Source organism: Brachycentrus maculatus, unplaced genomic scaffold (genome assembly GCF_059751285.1).
Source record: "Brachycentrus maculatus isolate JH-2025_06_01 unplaced genomic scaffold, ASM5975128v1 h1tg000104l, whole genome shotgun sequence".
In the NCBI taxonomy this organism is placed as follows: domain Eukaryota; kingdom Metazoa; phylum Arthropoda; class Insecta; order Trichoptera; family Brachycentridae; genus Brachycentrus; species Brachycentrus maculatus.
Window position 1 is genome coordinate 2,151,161 of NW_028280858.1, and position 18,828 is coordinate 2,169,988.

General features: G+C 33.2%; 1 protein-coding gene across 4 annotated transcripts; it reads left to right on the forward strand.

Moving 5' to 3' along the window:
* Positions 1-532: 532 nt before the first annotated feature.
* Positions 533-15,187, forward strand: Ada2b (Transcriptional adapter 2B). 4 transcript variants are annotated; one of them, XM_088258808.1, is made up of 11 exons: positions 533-671; positions 753-850; positions 942-1,001; positions 1,092-1,233; positions 2,330-2,547; positions 3,854-3,926; positions 5,399-5,552; positions 6,591-6,810; positions 9,549-9,628; positions 10,783-10,933; positions 12,792-15,187. In XM_088258808.1, the coding sequence occupies exons 1-11, from the start codon at positions 665-667 to the stop codon at positions 12,966-12,968; spliced, it is 1,380 nt and encodes a 459-aa protein (XP_088114934.1). In that variant the 5' UTR covers positions 533-664; the 3' UTR covers positions 12,969-15,187. The 4 variants fall into 4 exon arrangements, with proteins under 4 accessions (XP_088114934.1, XP_088114936.1, XP_088114935.1 ...); XM_088258810.1 differs by having other exon boundaries at positions 9,554-9,628; XM_088258809.1 differs by having other exon boundaries at positions 6,591-6,786.
* The last annotated feature ends 3,641 nt before the right edge of the window (positions 15,188-18,828 follow it).

Sequence of the window (18,828 nt, forward strand, 5' to 3'; positions counted from 1 at the left end):
TTGAAATTAATACATAAAACAACAAAATCGTTTCAAGAAGAACAAAAACAACGTTAAATAAATTTAACATTTTATATATATTTATTAATACTATTACATAAGTAGTATATTTTCATTGGGAAAAGCTTAGAAAAACATTTGATATACTTGTTTTTTTGACAAATCGTTTGATTATTCAATTGTTTTGAAATAAAATTATATAATTAGAAAATGGGGTAAAGGTTTAATTATTTCAATGCACAAACTATATAAACTAGATATACTGATAAAATAAATTAAATTCAAATATTGAAGGTAGCTAAATTAACTACATTGATACAAGAATAGTGTTTCAGCAGATCGTCCTCCATGATTGATATACTATAAATAGAGGGTGGAGGGTTGAAAAGTTGTTTTTAGAAGATTCTAACACTGTAATAATTATTTTTCAATATTTCTGGTTAACATTTGTTTATGGCAATTTTTTCTAAAAAGTTAAGGAACATTTTCCTCTCTAAATATTGTTATTAAGCAAAAGGCCTTGGTGTAAGGTGGTGTAATAAATAATTTGCTTATTTTATGGGCATTATTTGAGTTTAGGGCGTTGTGATGAGGCTTTTATGAAACAAAGCCTGAAAACGCCCCATATCTAGAAAAATTGGCATTTATTGTCTATGAGGCAAACATGGCGGGTGAGTGAATAGGCGCTTCGGGACTCTGCAGTTATTATAAATTCGTTAATTATTGTCGCTAATCGTATTGCTTTGTTGCAGATTTGTACGCCAAATATTGCTGTACTTATTGTCAAGAAGAAATATCCGGATTGCGAGTCCGGTGCTCGGAATGCCCGGATTTTGATATCTGCCTACTGGTGAGTAGTGACGTCACTGACATGCGTCGCTTTCAGTTCGCGGCAGATTCGAATGTTTTCAAATTTCAAACTTCTTATGATTTTGTTTTAGTGTTTTTCTGCTGGAGCCGAAATAGGAGCACATCGAAATGACCACTCATATCAGTTTATGGTATGCCAAATTTTACATTTGCCTTTCTTTATAATAAATTCTAGTTTCGTTCTGATTTGGAAGAACTGATGACGTTTTGTATTTGATCAGGATTCGGGAACTGTGGGTATATTCCAAGGGCGAGGGAGCTGGTCGGCCAAGGAAGAAGTCCGGCTTCTGGATGCAATAGAACAGTTTGGTTTTGGAAATTGGGAAGATATTTCCAAGCATATCGAGACCCGGACTCCTGAAGGTATTATATTAGTAAATATAACTGTAAAACCTGTAAGGATTATTCTAAAATGGAAATCAGAAAAGTCTCGGTTATGCTAATTTAAAAATTATCCAACTAATTTTAGCTTGTTTTCATACTACTACCATTTACAGAAAAAGTTATTTATTTAATCAACAGGTTCAGAATTAACACAATATAAACATTACCCACAGTTTTTTTAATCAAATGTTTTTATTTACCTTTATTTGGAACATAATATAATAATAAATGATGTATCATTTTTTACTGGTATTTAATGAATAGCAAATTTAAAATATGTTTATTAGTAATCAGATGGAATCAGAAAATCATATGGTTAAAAAAATATTTTTAGTTATTATTTACAACTTGTTAAAAATAAATAAATTTATAACTCAACAAATCTGTCTGGCACTACAAAATAAAGATTCAATTATTTGGAAACTGGGTTTGAGTTTCTAATTTCCACAACAGTGCTATTTATAATTTACAAACAAATAAATAAAACACTTTTTTTTAACTTGAGCATTATATTGTTACGACTAGTTTTAAAAGCTACTAATAGTTTATATCCAAACCCGTAGATGAAAGCATGCTTAGTTTCCGAAACTAGTTGTAACAATATAATACTTAAGTGGTAAAAAACAAGTATTTATTTATAATTTAATCATGTCTTACCAATATAATTTTATCAAGTGAATGCTGAAATAATGAAAAACAATAAAAAACAATAATTAAAAAAAAACCCCTTATTTTCACCCCAATGGTGCATAGAGCACTGCATCATATAAATGCTGTGTTATCTTGATCGTTAACATATGAAGGTGATAAGCCCTTCGCTTCAGGTACCAGCCCAGGGTAATATTGAATAAATATTAGAGTAAAAAAATCACTTATATTTACTTGACCCCCCCCTGGGGATCAAACCTGGGACCTCCGGAACGGTAGCCGAGTGTGCTGACCATTACATAAAACATTCATAATTTTAAATAATAATACTGTAATAAGTTGATACGAATTTCCTTTATTAATTAAAAACTAGATATTTGAAAAATTGTCAATTTTCAATCAGACTAATGAAAATTGAAATTTTCAGAAGCGAAAGATGAGTATATCAGTCGCTACCTGGAGGGCAGTATCGGGCGTGCCACGTGGGGCGGGGTGGAGCCCCCTTCGCAGCCGGCGCCGCCCCCACAGGGCGAGGACGCGGGCCCCCTGGGCTCCTCCGCCATGTCCCGCCTGCCCCCCCTGGCACTCACGTCCGAGGAAGCCTCACAGCTGGGGTACATGCCCAACAGAGATGACTTTGAGAGAGTAAGACACTTGACTAAAATGTCTTCTTCTTCTAACTCCTGCGCTTCGGGGACCAGTCCAGGGAATATTAAATAAATATTAAGAGTGTAAAATCACTAATCTATTTTCACCCCACCCGAACCCGAGACCTCCAGCACGGTAGCTAAACATGCTAACCATCACACCACGGAGACGGAGTAAAATTTAAGACCGCAATATTTTCTTTTATTTTTTCTTCTGTGCGTGTCATGTCAGGTCCCCCTGACGTTGACTATTATTTTTATTTATTTTTTATTTGTATACATTTATTTAAATCACAATTTTTACATATTTAGAACATTTTATTATTTATTTTTGCAGAGAACCACCAAGCCACCTTGTGTGTCTTGTCGGTGGAGTTCTTTTTTAATACATTTTTTATTGTTTTTAACGATTTTAACCTAATATACACACAAACAAGAGAAAAAAATCAAGAATATAATTGATTAATTAAGAAGTAATTGTCATTGTCTTGGGCAGCCCTAAACAGCGCCTCGACGGTCCTGATCTCCATTCAATCTCATATATTCCGGAGCCAGGAGATCTGTCTTCTACCCACACCTCATCGAGCCTCTTATATTCCCTTTTACGGTTAGGTGCAATATAGCTCGTACTTCTTTCCTCTTAGCACATGCCCCAGATAGGACACCTTCTGGACCTTAATATCAGATAGCAACTGTCACCCTGCTCTTGCTCTTTGGAGCACATTTGCGTTGCTGACCATATCGGTCCATGGAATGTGTGAATGAAAATATGAAAATTTTATTTTTTAAATTATAATATACAAATATTGTTATGTATGACAGTAAAATAGTAAAAAGTATCTCAGAAGCTAAATAAAAAACGACTTGCAATTAGCAAAAGGTAATGTTCTGGCTGTAAAATGTATGACAATGATGTACAGTGCATTTGTATCATTGTCTTGTCTCTCAGTTACTTCATTTGATAAAAGTTAGTTTATCAATTATGAAGTTGTAAATCAAAACTTTTATATCAAAATTTTAATTATGAAAATACTTTTTTTATGTATTCAATTCATTTCAAACATTAGCCCACTTTTTGAAAGTACCCTGTGATTATTCGGTCACTGCACACTTTCAACTTAACTTGAATGAGTAGTTTGCTCATGCCACACTTCAAAGAAATGATTGTCGCAACACTTTCTTTAAAAAACATTCATTTTTGAAATGGCCTGTTTTATGTCATGTCTAATTTAGCTTTTAGTACATTAACAGGCTTATTGCTAAAATGTTTATGGATGATTACATGTTTATTTTTTTACTAACAGGAGCATGACCACGAAGCAGAACAGATTATTTCATCCCTGTCTTTAAATACAGAAGATGATGACCTTGATATAGGTAAATTAATTTTATGTTTATTCTTCGTATGCGAGAAAGATAGTTCTGAATGTGAGTAATCTCTATTATGAGAGCAGACATTTGAGTATTGGAACAGTTACTGGGGAACATGTATTGTGATTCTGAAATAAAGTAATATGTCACAGGTATATGTATAATCACCCTGGGACATATCCTGCTTCCTAAAATATATATTGCATTTTTTATGTCGTTTTAATACTGAACATACATATTTAAATGCACTTTACATGTATTCTTTTTAATTCTTTCACGCTGTGAGTTGTGTAATAGGAATGTTTTTCATGTGACAGGCCCTGCGGCGTAGTTGGGTAGATGCTCAACTGCGAAACTGGCGTCGCGGGTTCGATTCCCGCCAATTGCAAAATCATTTCAAGAAAGATTTATTTCCATTGGTCTGGGTGTTTGAGATGTATTTTTCACATTTACCTTCCCTATCCTTACTATCCTACGTGCAGACAAGCATCTAAAATATACGCTTTGCGCTTTCCTTTAAAAAAATTAAAATGTCGAGCAATAAAACAATATCAATGATTAACATTTATTTTAAATTTAGGTTCATCCACCGTTGGGTTCCGGAATTATGTCAAACTTTTTTCCTGTATTTTTGCAAATGTGTTGTGTAGTTAAAAAATCACAATAAAACAGGATATTTTTATTAATTGTAACTGCAGACAGTTGGTAAAATTACATATTGAATTGTTGGGTAATATATACTAAATTAAACACTGTTAATGGATTGAATTCTACTTTATTTACATATATGATATGTGACGCGTTTCGTCTTATTAAGACATTATCAAACACTTCTTTCATTTTGTCTTATTAAGACACTATCAGAGTGTTTAATAATGTCTTAAGACGAAACGCGTCACATATCATATATCATTGTCGTACAGGAGAAAGTGACCAAGTGCAATTTTTACAAAAACGTGATCAATGACTATTTGGTATCTTACTAGCTTAATATTTCTCTGAAAAAAATCCCAAAGGATTTTAAACTTGGAAGTATAATATTACTATTATTATTATTATAGGACTTGTTAAAAATGACCAACTGGATTGATGTTTATTTTCTTGCCAAGCAAAAGTGACTTCAATGGCCCTCCTAAACATTTTACGTTTTGTTAGTTGGTTACTTTCTCCTGTACGACTACAATATGTGTTTAGAATTCAATCATTTAACCGTGTTTAATTTTGGACATATTACCCAACAAGGATATTTTTATTTGAAACGTACTTCTTCTAATGAAAAAAAAAATTAATGATGGCCATCTTTGTTCCATCCTATGGCAGTGGAACCCAATTAACTTTAAAAGTTTAGTATAGTTGGAAGTGATGTAGGCAACCACAGTTTAAAAAATTTGGCAAAACTTATCACATAATTAGACTGTAATTAGTGAATGTCAGAATTTCAAACAATTGTGTAATTGTGGTTTGTTTTTTATTATTAGCCCTCAAATTGTCCCAAGTGGATATGTACACCCGGCGCCTCAGAGAAAGGACGAGAAGAAAGAGGCTAGTTCGGGACTATCAACTTGTTTCAACCTTCTACACAAATCTCAAAAACAGAGGAAAAATTGTGGCTAAGATGGTCAAAGAAAAAAAGTAAGTATCTGCTTCTCTTTGAATCATAGCATATTTTATGTTGCAGCTAATCACAGCTTGTAGCATTGATTAACCCTTTGCAATGAATATCCCACCCTACATATATGAGGAGCTTTATTCTATAAGGCATATTTTTATGCAGTAAAAGTATAAAAATAGAACTTAAGTTAAGGTAGTGGTTTTATTTGAGAAGTTGTTTGTTATGATTTTGTATTAAAAATAATTTTCGACGTTATTTTGTTAAGAGTTTTTGGTGAAATGTTGTATTGAATAGTAGATTTTAAACCCTTTTTTTTAATTTACAGAAGTTTTGTATTAAAATAATGTTGTAGAGGCCAGAATTTCAAAATTATTTTATAGTTTATGCCGAAATTAAAGTTAGCATTGTTTGAATTAATGATCTTTTATTGTGCTAGTCTTTAGAGAGTTTATTCTTTGATATCCGGATTTATTTTTCATGTAATCTTGGTCATAAATCAATTAAAGGGCCAATCCAAGCACATAAACACATTTGAGAATGCTAAAATACATTTGATATTAAAATTAGCTTAGGTAATCAGTAATCATATTGATGACCAAATGAATTTATCACTTAACCACTGTTTTATGGATGCAGATGAAGGTGATTTCTAGACCGTTAAAACAACATAAAATAATTTGGACTACATAGCTAGAATTAACGCCTCTGTAGTGTGATGATCAGCACGCTCGGCTTACGGTAGCCGGGGGACCCGGGTTCGATTCCCAGGGGGGGGGGGGCAAATAAATATAAGTGATTTTTCACTCTAATAGTTATTCAATAACTATTAGATTGGTATCCCTAGACTGGTTGGTATCTGAAGCGCAGGGCTGATCACCTTTCCTTCATGTTCTAACGATTAAGATAACACTGCTTTTATATAGCGCAGTGCCCTATGCACCTTTAGGTGCGAATAAGGATTAAAGGAATTAGAAAATTATCAAAAATATGTAGTATTATTCCTTGTACTTGTACTTCCTTGTACTTGTTAAATTTAAAGTGATATTTCCGTTTTGCAGAGATTTCACAGACCGTCTGCGTCCGTTCACACGCTTCTCGTCGCGGGCGGAGCACACCTCAGTGGCGGGCGCATTGTGGCGCGAGCGTGAGCTGCGCGCGCGCCTCGGGGAGCTGGCGCGCTACCGCCGCCACGGGCTCACGCGCGGGGAGGAGTGCGCCCACTTCGAGAGGCACGCCGCCGCGCGACCTGCCACGGTGACGCTCGCGCAGCGCATGGCGGTACACGCAAACGCTACACACACGCTTTACGCCTCAAACAATCGGCCAAAATCAATGTTAAATATTTTATCCAGATCAAATTTTATGTATGATTCTGGCTGAGAATCGGTATACGCCAATGTGCCCACTCTACTCTGACTGGAGAACTGTCTCTATCTTAGGCAATATTACATTTCCACTGTCAGTGGTTTTACAGTAAATCTTAACATTTCCTTCAGCAATAATTCTAATTCCACTGTGAATGGGTTATACAGTAAATTTCAACATTTCCTTCAGCAATAATTCAAATTCCACCGTGAATGGGTTATACAGTCAATTTCAACAGTTCCAACAACTGCAATAGTTCAAATTCCACCGTGAATGGTTATACAGTAATTGTAAAACGGTTCCGACAGCGAAAGTTCAAATTACAAATTACAAATAAAAGGGTAAGAATAGAGTAAAGAAATTTTCACATTTTTTGAAAAACGCTTCAGAAAAAAAATTATTACCAATTTTAAATGCATTTTTTATTCAAAAATATGAATTTCTCTTAAAATATTGCCATGCATAATTTTGTATTTGGAAAGTGATTAAATAATTTTTTTCAATTGTGTAAAAATAAGCTTTTCCAAAAAAATCTCAGCCAGGTATATAATTAATAAAATTTTTTTTTTCTATGACCAGATTTTTTTTTATCTGGGACTTATCTAGTCCTTCCAATTTACCATCAGATTTCTATTTTTGGCCGATTGTGCGGGGTGTTTTTTTTATCAATAGAAAAACGACAAATGGACTGCATAGTAATTTAATAATTTATTTTTTTACTGAAATGAATTAATTTTCTAAGTTCTTTTTAAAGTCATGTTCCATTTGTTAGTCGTTCTATTGCGTCATTCGACTACATTTATTTAGATAACATCTCATAATCATCTGTTTGGTTCAAGAGTTTTTTTTTCTTTATATGTATTATCCCGCATGTTTTACATCTTAGTGAACTCATTATTCCAATATACCTTCATTTGACATTTCCTATATTCAATTTTATTTCTAATCATTCTCTATCACCATCTCATTCATTTTAAATTAATTTTGCTTATCATGAACACAAATGCTTAAAGCTTCAGCCATGCTTTAAATTTGAATTTGTAACAAAATAAAATAATCGTTTAGGATTTTAAATATTTTAGCTAGAATGGTGGTGGATGGTAGCAAGGAAAACAATTTAATTGGCTAAACAATTAATTTATTAATTTCTGTATGAAATAATATGATCGTAATTCATTCCGCATGTCAAAATCCCAAGGGAATATCAAAATCAGAGTATTTCACAGTTAGTCAAAATCGCTCTGGTATTAAAAGGAGACTTATAATTTGTGTTTCTTTTCGATTATTTTTACTATAAAATAAAAATAAGAATTAAGTGCAACATGTGCCTACTTTTCTTTATGTGGATGTTAGACATTTATTTGATTATTCCTCTTATATAAAGACTGAATGAAGCAAAATATATTCAGGTTTTTAAATGCTTACACTTTGACACTACGTATAAAAACTCAACAATGTATGTGGTTGTGCTCCGATATACAGAGTTTAAAGCTCTGCCAAACATTTCACTCTTTTTAATATGTCATCTGTATAAAAGTAAAACTCATCATATACAGAATTTAAAAAAAGGTATCTATTTTTTTTGCGTTTTATATACATTTTTTGTTTTAGTTTCAGATTTTAGAAACATATTATTTTTATTTAAAAAAAAGTCCTTTATTCAAACACAGAGATTAGGTATTAGCCACACCACAATAAAAAGTGACCTTTAAAGGGCGTAATTCATGTTGAAATTTGACCTTCGGATTCTAAATACTTTAAAATACTACTACTGAGTCTTATCTACACCCAATGGTGCATATGATACTGCATTAAATTTATGGAATGTTCAGTTGATTGTTAATTGCATGAAGGCAAGGTGATCAGTTTTTCACTTCAGATACCATTCCAGGGTGGAATTTGAGTGAAAAATCACTGCTATTTATTTAGACCCTCCTGGGAACTCCAGCTCGGTAGCCAAACATGCTATCCATTTAGCTACCGTTCTATAGATCAGTGCTCCGCAACCTTTTCCCACCTATGACACACCAAAATTCTTCCTAGAATTCTGCGGCACACCAAAAGCTAAAATATATAGTTAAAAAATATAGACCATTGAAAATACTACTTTGTTAAAATAATTATTCTTTCCTACATTTCAAAATAGACAAAATTATTAAAATTAATTTGTCATTGAGAATATTCATCCATTCAAACCCTTATCCGCACCCCAATGGTGAATAGGGCACTGCATCATAGAAACGCAGTTTTATCTTGATCGTTAACACATGAAGAAAAGGTGATCAGCCCTCCGCTTCAGGTACCAGTCCAGGGTAATATGGAATAAATATTAGAGTGAAAAAATCACTTATATTTATTTGACCCCCCTGGGAATCGATCCCGGGACCTCCAGAGCAGTAGCCGAGCGTGCTGACTAGTACACTACAGAGGCGGACAGAATATACATAGTGAATAAATTTAAAATGTCGAATACATTAATTTGACCGCGGCGCACCTGTATACGGCTCGTGGCACACCGGTTGCGGAGCACTGCTGTTGATGATGAGTTTTACTATTCAACTGATGATGTAATAGCGCATGTAATTTAGTGAATAAATAGATTCCATTGTGTATGATAGAATTCCTGTTGTAACATTAAACGGTTGTGTTAGGGTAGCAGTGGATGCACAGCTCAAGCGACACCCAGTCAGCGAGATCTCAGTCCAACACACCTTCCAAACCAAAGAAAAAGGTCAGTACATAATACTTTTGTCTATCTATGGAAATTTCATCAATTTTATACTCATATCATGAAAAGATTGTCAAAATTGTTTTATACCGGAAACCAACGATTCAAGACAAAATTTCTTTATAATTACGAAGAATAATAATTATAGTCTCGGGAAAATTGGGTGATCTATCATCCTGAATAATCAGAATATTGGAAAAGATACTGGATAGATATTTATTTTTGTGAACATTTTTTTCATGCTATTTTCTTCGGTCCTATGACAGTAGCATTCTAAAACCTAAATTCACTAAAACACAGTTTTAGAGCATTGTTATCGTACCGTGTTACAAGCCGTCAATGAATTTCAATGCCCAACACTTCCAATGAGAGAAATCGGATCACTTCCTTCTGTTATTTCTCGGTGTAAACTGCCAACAAAGCAACCATGTTTAGATCAGTCGTTGGATCACCAAGGAAAATTGCACGATCAAGATCAAACCATCCTCATATGAGCTCAGTATGTACTGCAAACTCTAAGCATGTACAGCCTTGGCCAAATGTATTAGGGACCCCCTACATAATTGGTTTATGTCTTTAAATACTGCAACTCTTGGAATTCTTGCAATTTTATTGTATTTTGATGGATTTTACTTTGTACTTATTACCTGCTATCCCGACCCAGGACACTAGGGGGCGTGGTTTATTAAAAAATACTCTTTTTACTAATTTCAAGGGCCAGTTTTATGTGTGAAACATTGCTCTCCAGTTATTTTAATCAGTAAAAAAGTGCATTTTGTTTTTGTACTTTTCATTAAGGCTTTCATTATTTTATATTAAAATTCCAAAAAAACCTGATTTGAGTGAAACTGAGTGGTCTCAAATAATTTAATTGAATTCAGAAGAGTTGATCCGAGTAAAAATAGCTAAAAAAATTAAATGCTCACAGTGTGCGGTCCAATTATATTTTTTGAATCTGGTTCTTATAAAAACAGTCCAATACTGCCAGAAAAAGGATCACTTCAAGTCGCAAGGCTGTATATGCAAAAAGCAGTGAAATAAACCAAAATATAAAATAAACAACACGCTTCGCCCTTTGTCACTTAATTATATAAAGATGTGTAGATATTTGTTGTGGTAAAATGGGTAATCACAATGTATCTGATTGCATATTACAGAGAAGGAGAAAGCGCCTCAAATTCCACCAGCCCAAGGTGCACACGGGACGCAAGTACCGTATGTGGATGCTGCAGAAGGCGATCATGCTCCAGCGTCAGCAGCAACTTGTGTAGCGCTAACTCCCACCTACTCAACAACACGGAACAACAGGTCAGTCTGATACTCTCGTGCATAGGCTTTCCTTCCCACTATCCATCATTCATTCGCACAATGTGTAGAATTAATGTACAAAACACAGCAGAAACTGACTGCCAGAAGACTATTTCCTTGTTTCAGAATATGTACATTTATAATACAGTAGCCCTCTTTGTTAGTCGGGGTTGTATTTCAAGAAATAGTTGGGAATGTCTAGGTTTTACTTTCGTTTAATGAATTGCCCTTTTACATATAATAATATTAATAATAATAATCTTGGATGATTTATATAGTGCCATTTTCGTAAAAAAAAAACCTCAAGGGCGCTTATACAGATGTGGATTATAATATGAAAATGATAAGAGATAAAAAGATATAATAATTAAAACCCTTATCCGCACCCCAATGGTGCATAGGGCACTGCATCACATAAACGCGGTGTTATCTTGATCATTTACACATGAAGGAAAGGTGATCAGCGCTCCGCTTCAGGTACCAGTCCAGGGTAGTATTGAATAAATATTACAGTGAAAAAATCACTTATATTTATTTGACCCCCCCTGGGAATCGAACCCGGGACCTCCAGAACGGTAGCCGAGCGTGCTGACCATTACACTACGGAGGTGAACAAAAAGACATAAAGAGATAAAAAGATATTAAAGAAAAACATGGTCAATCGGCTGAAGTCTGAAGGGGGGAAAGTGGAACCGCCGTATTATTGCGCCTACTTCTTGTTCTTCTTGTTAAACAACAGAATGTGTTGATCTTGGAAACATTTTCATATAAATATCATTTCCAAACAAATTACTTTAATCCATTTAAGTTTCAAGGTGATCCACATAAAATTCTCAAATTTCATTGAGAATCTTATGTGGATCAACAATCAAATAAAAATGTATGTATCATCCCTAAAATATGCAAAACTGTGAATGAACATTCTGCAAATACATACTGGGTGAATACTGGATATTCGTTTTATAATATTAACAGACTTTAATATACTTTTCTACTTCTATCCCGCCCAAAACGGTACATGGGGGCACCCATGGGCACCCAAAATTGGCATAGGTGTAATAAACTCAAATCGCTAATTGTGTGAAGGAAAGATTAGTCCTGCGCTCTAGAAACTTAGTAGAATCAGGAGCGGAATATATTTAAACGGTTACGGATGTTCTGAGTGACAGCTAAGGGTGAAGGACATTAGTACTAAATGGGAAAGAAAATGGAGAATGAATAGTAGGTAGGAAATTGAGATTACCAGCTATGGTAGGGCACTCTGGGTTGCATATCTGTACAGTATATACTGTTAATGTATACCGTACAACTTTTAACCTCTAACCTCCCCCAACCGTAAGGCCATGTGATGGCCACTACCACTGAAATGTCCTGCTTAACACATTGTTGTTGGGTGATTTTTTCATCAACTCCAACCCTAATTAGTATTTACTAAATGTGTACTTATCACTACTAACTTAATCACAAGTAACTACAAACCCAATTCTGAACTGTACAATGTTTTCATTAATTGATTCGGCAGTCACTTTGTGGTAAAATCTATCCATTTTTAATTTATGTTTTACTTAGTAAATACCACTATTTCTTAAAACCTAATGTGACACGTGTTTCGATGCATTCCGCATGTGTCACAGTAGATTTTAAGAAATAGTGGTACATATTTACTAAGTAAAACATTAATTAAAAACTGTACAATGTTGTTTGACATCTCGCGCTCTAACAAAAATCAGCAAATATAATGCTTATAAGCGTACCCCTCTCTACGTATGTAAAAGAAGCCTGTAAGCCAACAATGTGTTAAGAAATTTCTTTTGGATGTTTTTATTACTAGTTAATTTAATTTTGTTAATCTGTCCAGATTTGCACGTCCCTCAACTTGCCCCCCCTCCAGTACATCACGCTGAAGACAGTCCTGCTGCGGAGCCCGCGCTGCGCCCCCCGCGCCGCCTCCCCCCCGCCCCCTGACCACTCCCCCGAGGGCGTGGTCTCCCGCTACCTGCGCGCCAGCGGGTGGACCGCCTCGCCGCCCAGCTGACCCGACCAAGAGTTCTACCTGCCGGAGGACGAGCTCTACTGACTGTTGGAAGAACACTGCAATCTCTGAACAGATCGTAACTTTGATGTCAACAGTTAAAAATATTGTGTGAACGTGTCCAATAGTTATTTTTCAACAATAATGGAAATGTCTGGTTGCAATTGAATTTTAGAAACAAATTCAATAAACTGTGACTAATTTATAAATTGAATATTAAAATCAAACACAGATTTTTTGGGCGCTTGTCCACTACCCGGAATTTTACCGTTCGGCAGTCCGGTTTTGAAAAATGAAAGCGACTACGACAGTTTAGCGTGATCGAATTTACGCGCAACCTGTTCCTGCACCGATCAAGAGCTCCGATCCGAAGAAAGATAAAGACAAAAGCACAAGCCAATCCAAGTCAATCATCATTTTAAAAACGCTAACTGACGTGTCAAACGGTAAAATTCTGTGTAATTCCGTGTAGTGGACAAACGCTCTTAGAGTCTACTAAATTGTATTTTATTAAATAAAACATAAAAATAAAATTTGTTATAATTGTTTCGCCTTGTAATGGAATTTTCAAACTACTGTTTGAAAATGCCATGACAAGGCGAAATGTTTGTCACAAATTTTAATTTTTTTTGTATTTTTTATAATTAAACACAATTTAGCAGACTCTGAAAATCAGTGTTTGATTTTAATATTGAATATATAAATTAATATGGAGTTCTACACATTGAACGCCAAATCTATAAATAAACTGTGACTATTTAAGCTTATAAATATACAAATTAAATGACTTGGTTTTTGCAGTATGCTCACGATTTTGTCGTGAGGGATCGTTATCAAGATTCAATAGATTATTTTTTTTATCTGTTAATATGAAAAAGAAAGTTACATGAAAATATTAAGTATTTTTGGGAATGTTAGGTATTTTTTTCTATATTACAATATATCTTTTTCGAATTAAACATTTAAGATAGGATTTGTTTTGGAGATTGCTTCCGATATTTTAAATTTCAGCAAACCTCTTGTGTAGATTACACATATTCATTAAACTTCATATAAAATTAACTTAAAGAAATAATTGGTACACATGTATTTTATCAACCTTTATTCTATTGGTAAATAATGAATACATGCTTGCTAAAGTTATCTATGGAATTTTTATGCCATTTCCATTAATTGATGCTCAACATTGATAAATGTAATTAGTAGCATTCCGTATTATTCTGATTTTGCAGGTAAAATAATGATTTAAAGATTTTGCCATGTGTAGTGATACGCATACTTTAGGGTGGCCCAGATTTCGCTATACATTGTAAGAAATAAATAACCTTTTTTTTATATTTTTAGTTTTGTTTCAGGTTGGAGAAATGTATTCTATGCAGTTTTTTTTCAATAAAAATAATTACAAGCCCAATTAAATTATAAATAAAATTGTACAGCGAGATTGAGGCCACTCTGAAGGTTAATCTTTATGAGAGGTTAGGGGCTATCAAGGGAACATGTTGAGATCATGCTCGTGATATTATCTGTGTGCACAAATATGTACATTTTAATGTGTGCTTTTTAAATTGCTTTTTGCAATTCTTGCAATATTTTGTCCACATCAATGTATGCATATATATTTGTTAATCTTACGATATATTGCCACATGACTTTTTAACTTTCTTCCGCACATATAATACATAATGTATGTGGCATTATAATCACGGTTTTTCTTGTTGAACTAGTATAATTTAAAAAATTAAATCAGAGGGACGAATTACCTTTAAGTGCATTTTTGCGTCCTGTGAATTTGTATCTGCGAGCCGTATACAGGTTACACGTACCTTGAGATTTACGGTTTGTGACGCAGACATCGGCAGGATGCGGAATGCTATCCGAGGGGATGAAACGGGAGAAAAATTGATCCATGTGAGATTCTGTCCATGATGGACAGAATCCACGTGACAAAAAAATAGACTAAGAGTGATGGAAGCTTTTAGTTGGATATAATTATCCTATGTAGGTGATTTTTAAAACACTGTACCTTTTACTATAATTTATAAGTAGTTAAAATAATAAAAAGATTGAAATTGCTCTACTTGGTATGACGTTTTGTTAGGACATATTGGGTATTTGGTTTGGAGAATATGTAATATGTAAGTAAATTACATAGTTTAGTGGGTTTAGTGGCTTTGGATAGACAAAATAGCTAGTGAAGAGTTGTAAATGCACAAACAAAGAAACGAAGCAACCATATGACTGGAGTTGAAATTGAAAATATTTCATGCATACGTTATTTGATCAACATTAAATCACGTACTAAAATTGTATATTATAATAAAAGCTCGTCAACTTAAATACAGTAGAGAACCTCTATTATCCAGTCCGGATAATGAAAAATGAAGAAAAAAATTATAATTGACAAGGAAAAAGTGAATTTATTCAGTATAAATAATTTTTATTAGTCTAGATTAAATTCTTATTAATTTCTGCTTTAAGCCAGCAGTTCTTTTTGAAGCTGCCAAATCGTGAATACTGTGAATGTTGCGCATGATGACTTGTATTTTCCACTATGCCATTTAGAAGAATGCATAAAGCAACCACCAAAATGTCATGCGTTACAACGTTACGACGCAATTCGCTTCGTGCAAATCAGCCAATTTATATTTTAATAAAATCCGTATAATTGGGGTTCTACTGTATGAATTTATTTTAAACATGAACAAATATTTTTAAAAAATAATGCAATTCAAAATATTATTCGAATTTGGCCTAAAATTATGAATTGACGAGCTTTTACTGTATCGATTTTGTTTTGAAATTCCGTATGTATTGTGATTAAAAATTTCAACTATTATAAGAGAAAAGACTTAAGCATTTGAGTTACAGCATGTATCTTCTCACACCTCGCCTTATTAGTGCAGCTGTGGCACATTCTTATTGCTGAGATTGTTCTACCTACAGATTGAGGTAAACATTTCATATTGTAGACTAAATACTCATGTAGGCGGAGCTTTACTATTGAATGATGAAAATTAGCTACCATCTTGGTATTGCTGTTTGTAATTTTGCATTAACTAATATTATTTGTATATGTTCTTTTTATTTTAATGTTAAATATTATAATAGTATTTAAAAGATATAAATTGTCTGCAACCTTATGAATAAAAAACCAAATTATCACATATATAATTCAAATATAACTTTGTTTTAAAATCACTTAGTTACGACTAATGGTACTGGAACACTGATGATGAGGAAGACGGAAACGCGCAAATGAATATCAATTATTTATTTAACCAAAATTATAACATTATTAGGACGAGAAGAGCAAAGCGATGCCAATAAATTGAGGTGCTGAGTATAAACACAAAGAAAACACGTCACCAAACCGATCAAATAATACTCAGTACTGAAACTGACAAAGAGCGAGCGCGACGTATTAAGTATGAATAATTATCTCTAATCTGAGCACGAAAATATTGGTCCTCCACCTATCATATACTATTTTAAAGGAGTGACATGTGGTGGGAAAAATATTATAAACATTTAAAAGTCAATGAACTGCGTCTCTTTGTTCTTCTCGCGTACATTTATCAATACAATATTTTTATAAAAAAATACACAAATTATTATAAAATAAAACTTTTGCATAAACTAATTTGGGAGAAACAACTATTTATTTTAAAACAATGTTATATTTTAATTATAAAATAGAAAATCACAAAGTTATTGCTTCAAATAAAAATTATAAAACCATCCCATTTGAAAATACGAAACGTGCTTAATTTACGTATGTGTAATTATTATTATATTTTAATTTGTGTTTATTTGTAAAATTTATACTGTTCTGTTTTATATTCCGAATGTTTTAGTGATTTAATTTAAAAAATAATATGTATCATAATTTGATTGATAGCCTCCAAAAGGCACTACATATTATGTATACATAATCTGTTGTATATATGTATACATAATACAATCTACCATATAGTTCATGGAGATGTACTATTCAGATATATATTGGTATATATATTTCCTAGATACCATAGTTTTGCCGTGTTTAATGTTTAATGCACATTTGTTATGCCCATATCGTATATAATTCCAGTGCAACATTGTCACAGTGAATATTCTATGCGTAACAGTAAATATTTTCCATATATCACCAAAAAATCTGTAAGTCTTACTTTGGGAAAACTCCTTATTTCAAGATAAAAACAAGTTCAGAAGTTTACATTTTGCTTTGTAACAGAATTGTAATAAAAATAAAAGAACGTAAATTGCAGTGTAATTGTGTTACTACATGTAATTTCACAAATTTTTTGTCAGTCTAGGTATGCATGTATGTAATGTAACAAATACCTCTAGCAGAACAATGACATCATTGAAAATTATGATTTTTTCATTGCTGCGTTTTACAAAATTGATTTTTAAAGCTATGTGTTGTAATGTAAGTAGAGATGCTGATAAAAACAAAAACATGTAGCAATTTCATTTCAGACATATAAAAGGCACAAAAAATTAAGTGTTAGAAGTGTTAAGGCTGTATTTATATTTACTAATAAACCCAGTGATCATAAAAAAATGTCATCCTTTGTATTTGATTCGCTATTTTAGACTTTGTGAACAATGTCAGTAGAGTCATTTCTGAAATGTGGATGCGTTTTCGCTTCTACAAAAACCTACAAGATATCACTGTAACACTTAAAGGTCACTTTTGTATAACACTCAGATTCGATTTTACCGACACAACATGCTAAAGTTTAGTCACTAAGACTCTCGATATTTAGGTTGCATATATCAATAACTAGGCAGATAACAGAAAAGGGAATACGCATGTGCACACAAAAATTTAAAGGGATGTGGAGCATCTTCAGCTTGTATGGTTGGAATGCGCCTATGAATAAACATTGTTTGTGAATCAAAACGTGCAGTGCTTGTGGCTTCTGCAATTTTTGGATTATATTTTTAAGTTCCATTCCAAAACACTGGTGTTGTTGTTCCGCCTGAGGTACAGTATGTCCATTCTCTCTGTATTGTCCTTTTTGGATTTGCATACTTACATCACTTAACTTCAAACGCCTTATCCGCACCCCAATGGTGCATAGGGTACTGCATCATATAAACGCAGTGTTGATCAGTCGCATCTTGATCATTAACACATGAACAAAAGGTGATCAGCCCTCCGCTTCAGGTACCAGTCCAGGGTAATATTGAATAAATATTACAGTGAAAAACACTTATAATCAATCAAAATTACTTTTATTTAATTGACACCCTCCCCCTGGGAATCGAACCCGGGACCTCCAGAGCAGTAGCCGAGCGTACTGACCATTAACTACAGAGGCGGACATACTTAAGGAAATATTTACATTATTGCAATAAAGGAATTATTTTGGTATCTGGAAATGTTTGTATTGTGATTTAATGTAATTTGACATGATACAGATTTCTCTCAATTTGGTTTTGCTGTTCTGTGTCATTAATTACTCAACATTCCCTATTGTATGTATATGTAAACTTGTTTTCAGTGTATGTCTATTATTTAAGGTATTCATAATGATATATAAAATATTTTAAAAAGACAGAAAAAACTAATTTAAAAAAATCTGATAATGCAAAAAAATACTTAAATATGAATATTCTTATCTTATAAAATTTAATCTTTTTCATTTTTAAATTTGTAATTTTTCCACTGTAAAATTGGGGCAAAAGGGAAAATAATTGTAGCCTGAATAGAAATATTAGCACTTGTGATGTTTTTCATAAATTTTTTAATTAGTTTTCTATGTTTAAATGAAAATGTCCCATAATAATTTGATGTAAAAATATAATATGCATACAATGATATATTTTAAGATTTTATCATATTTGTATTTGT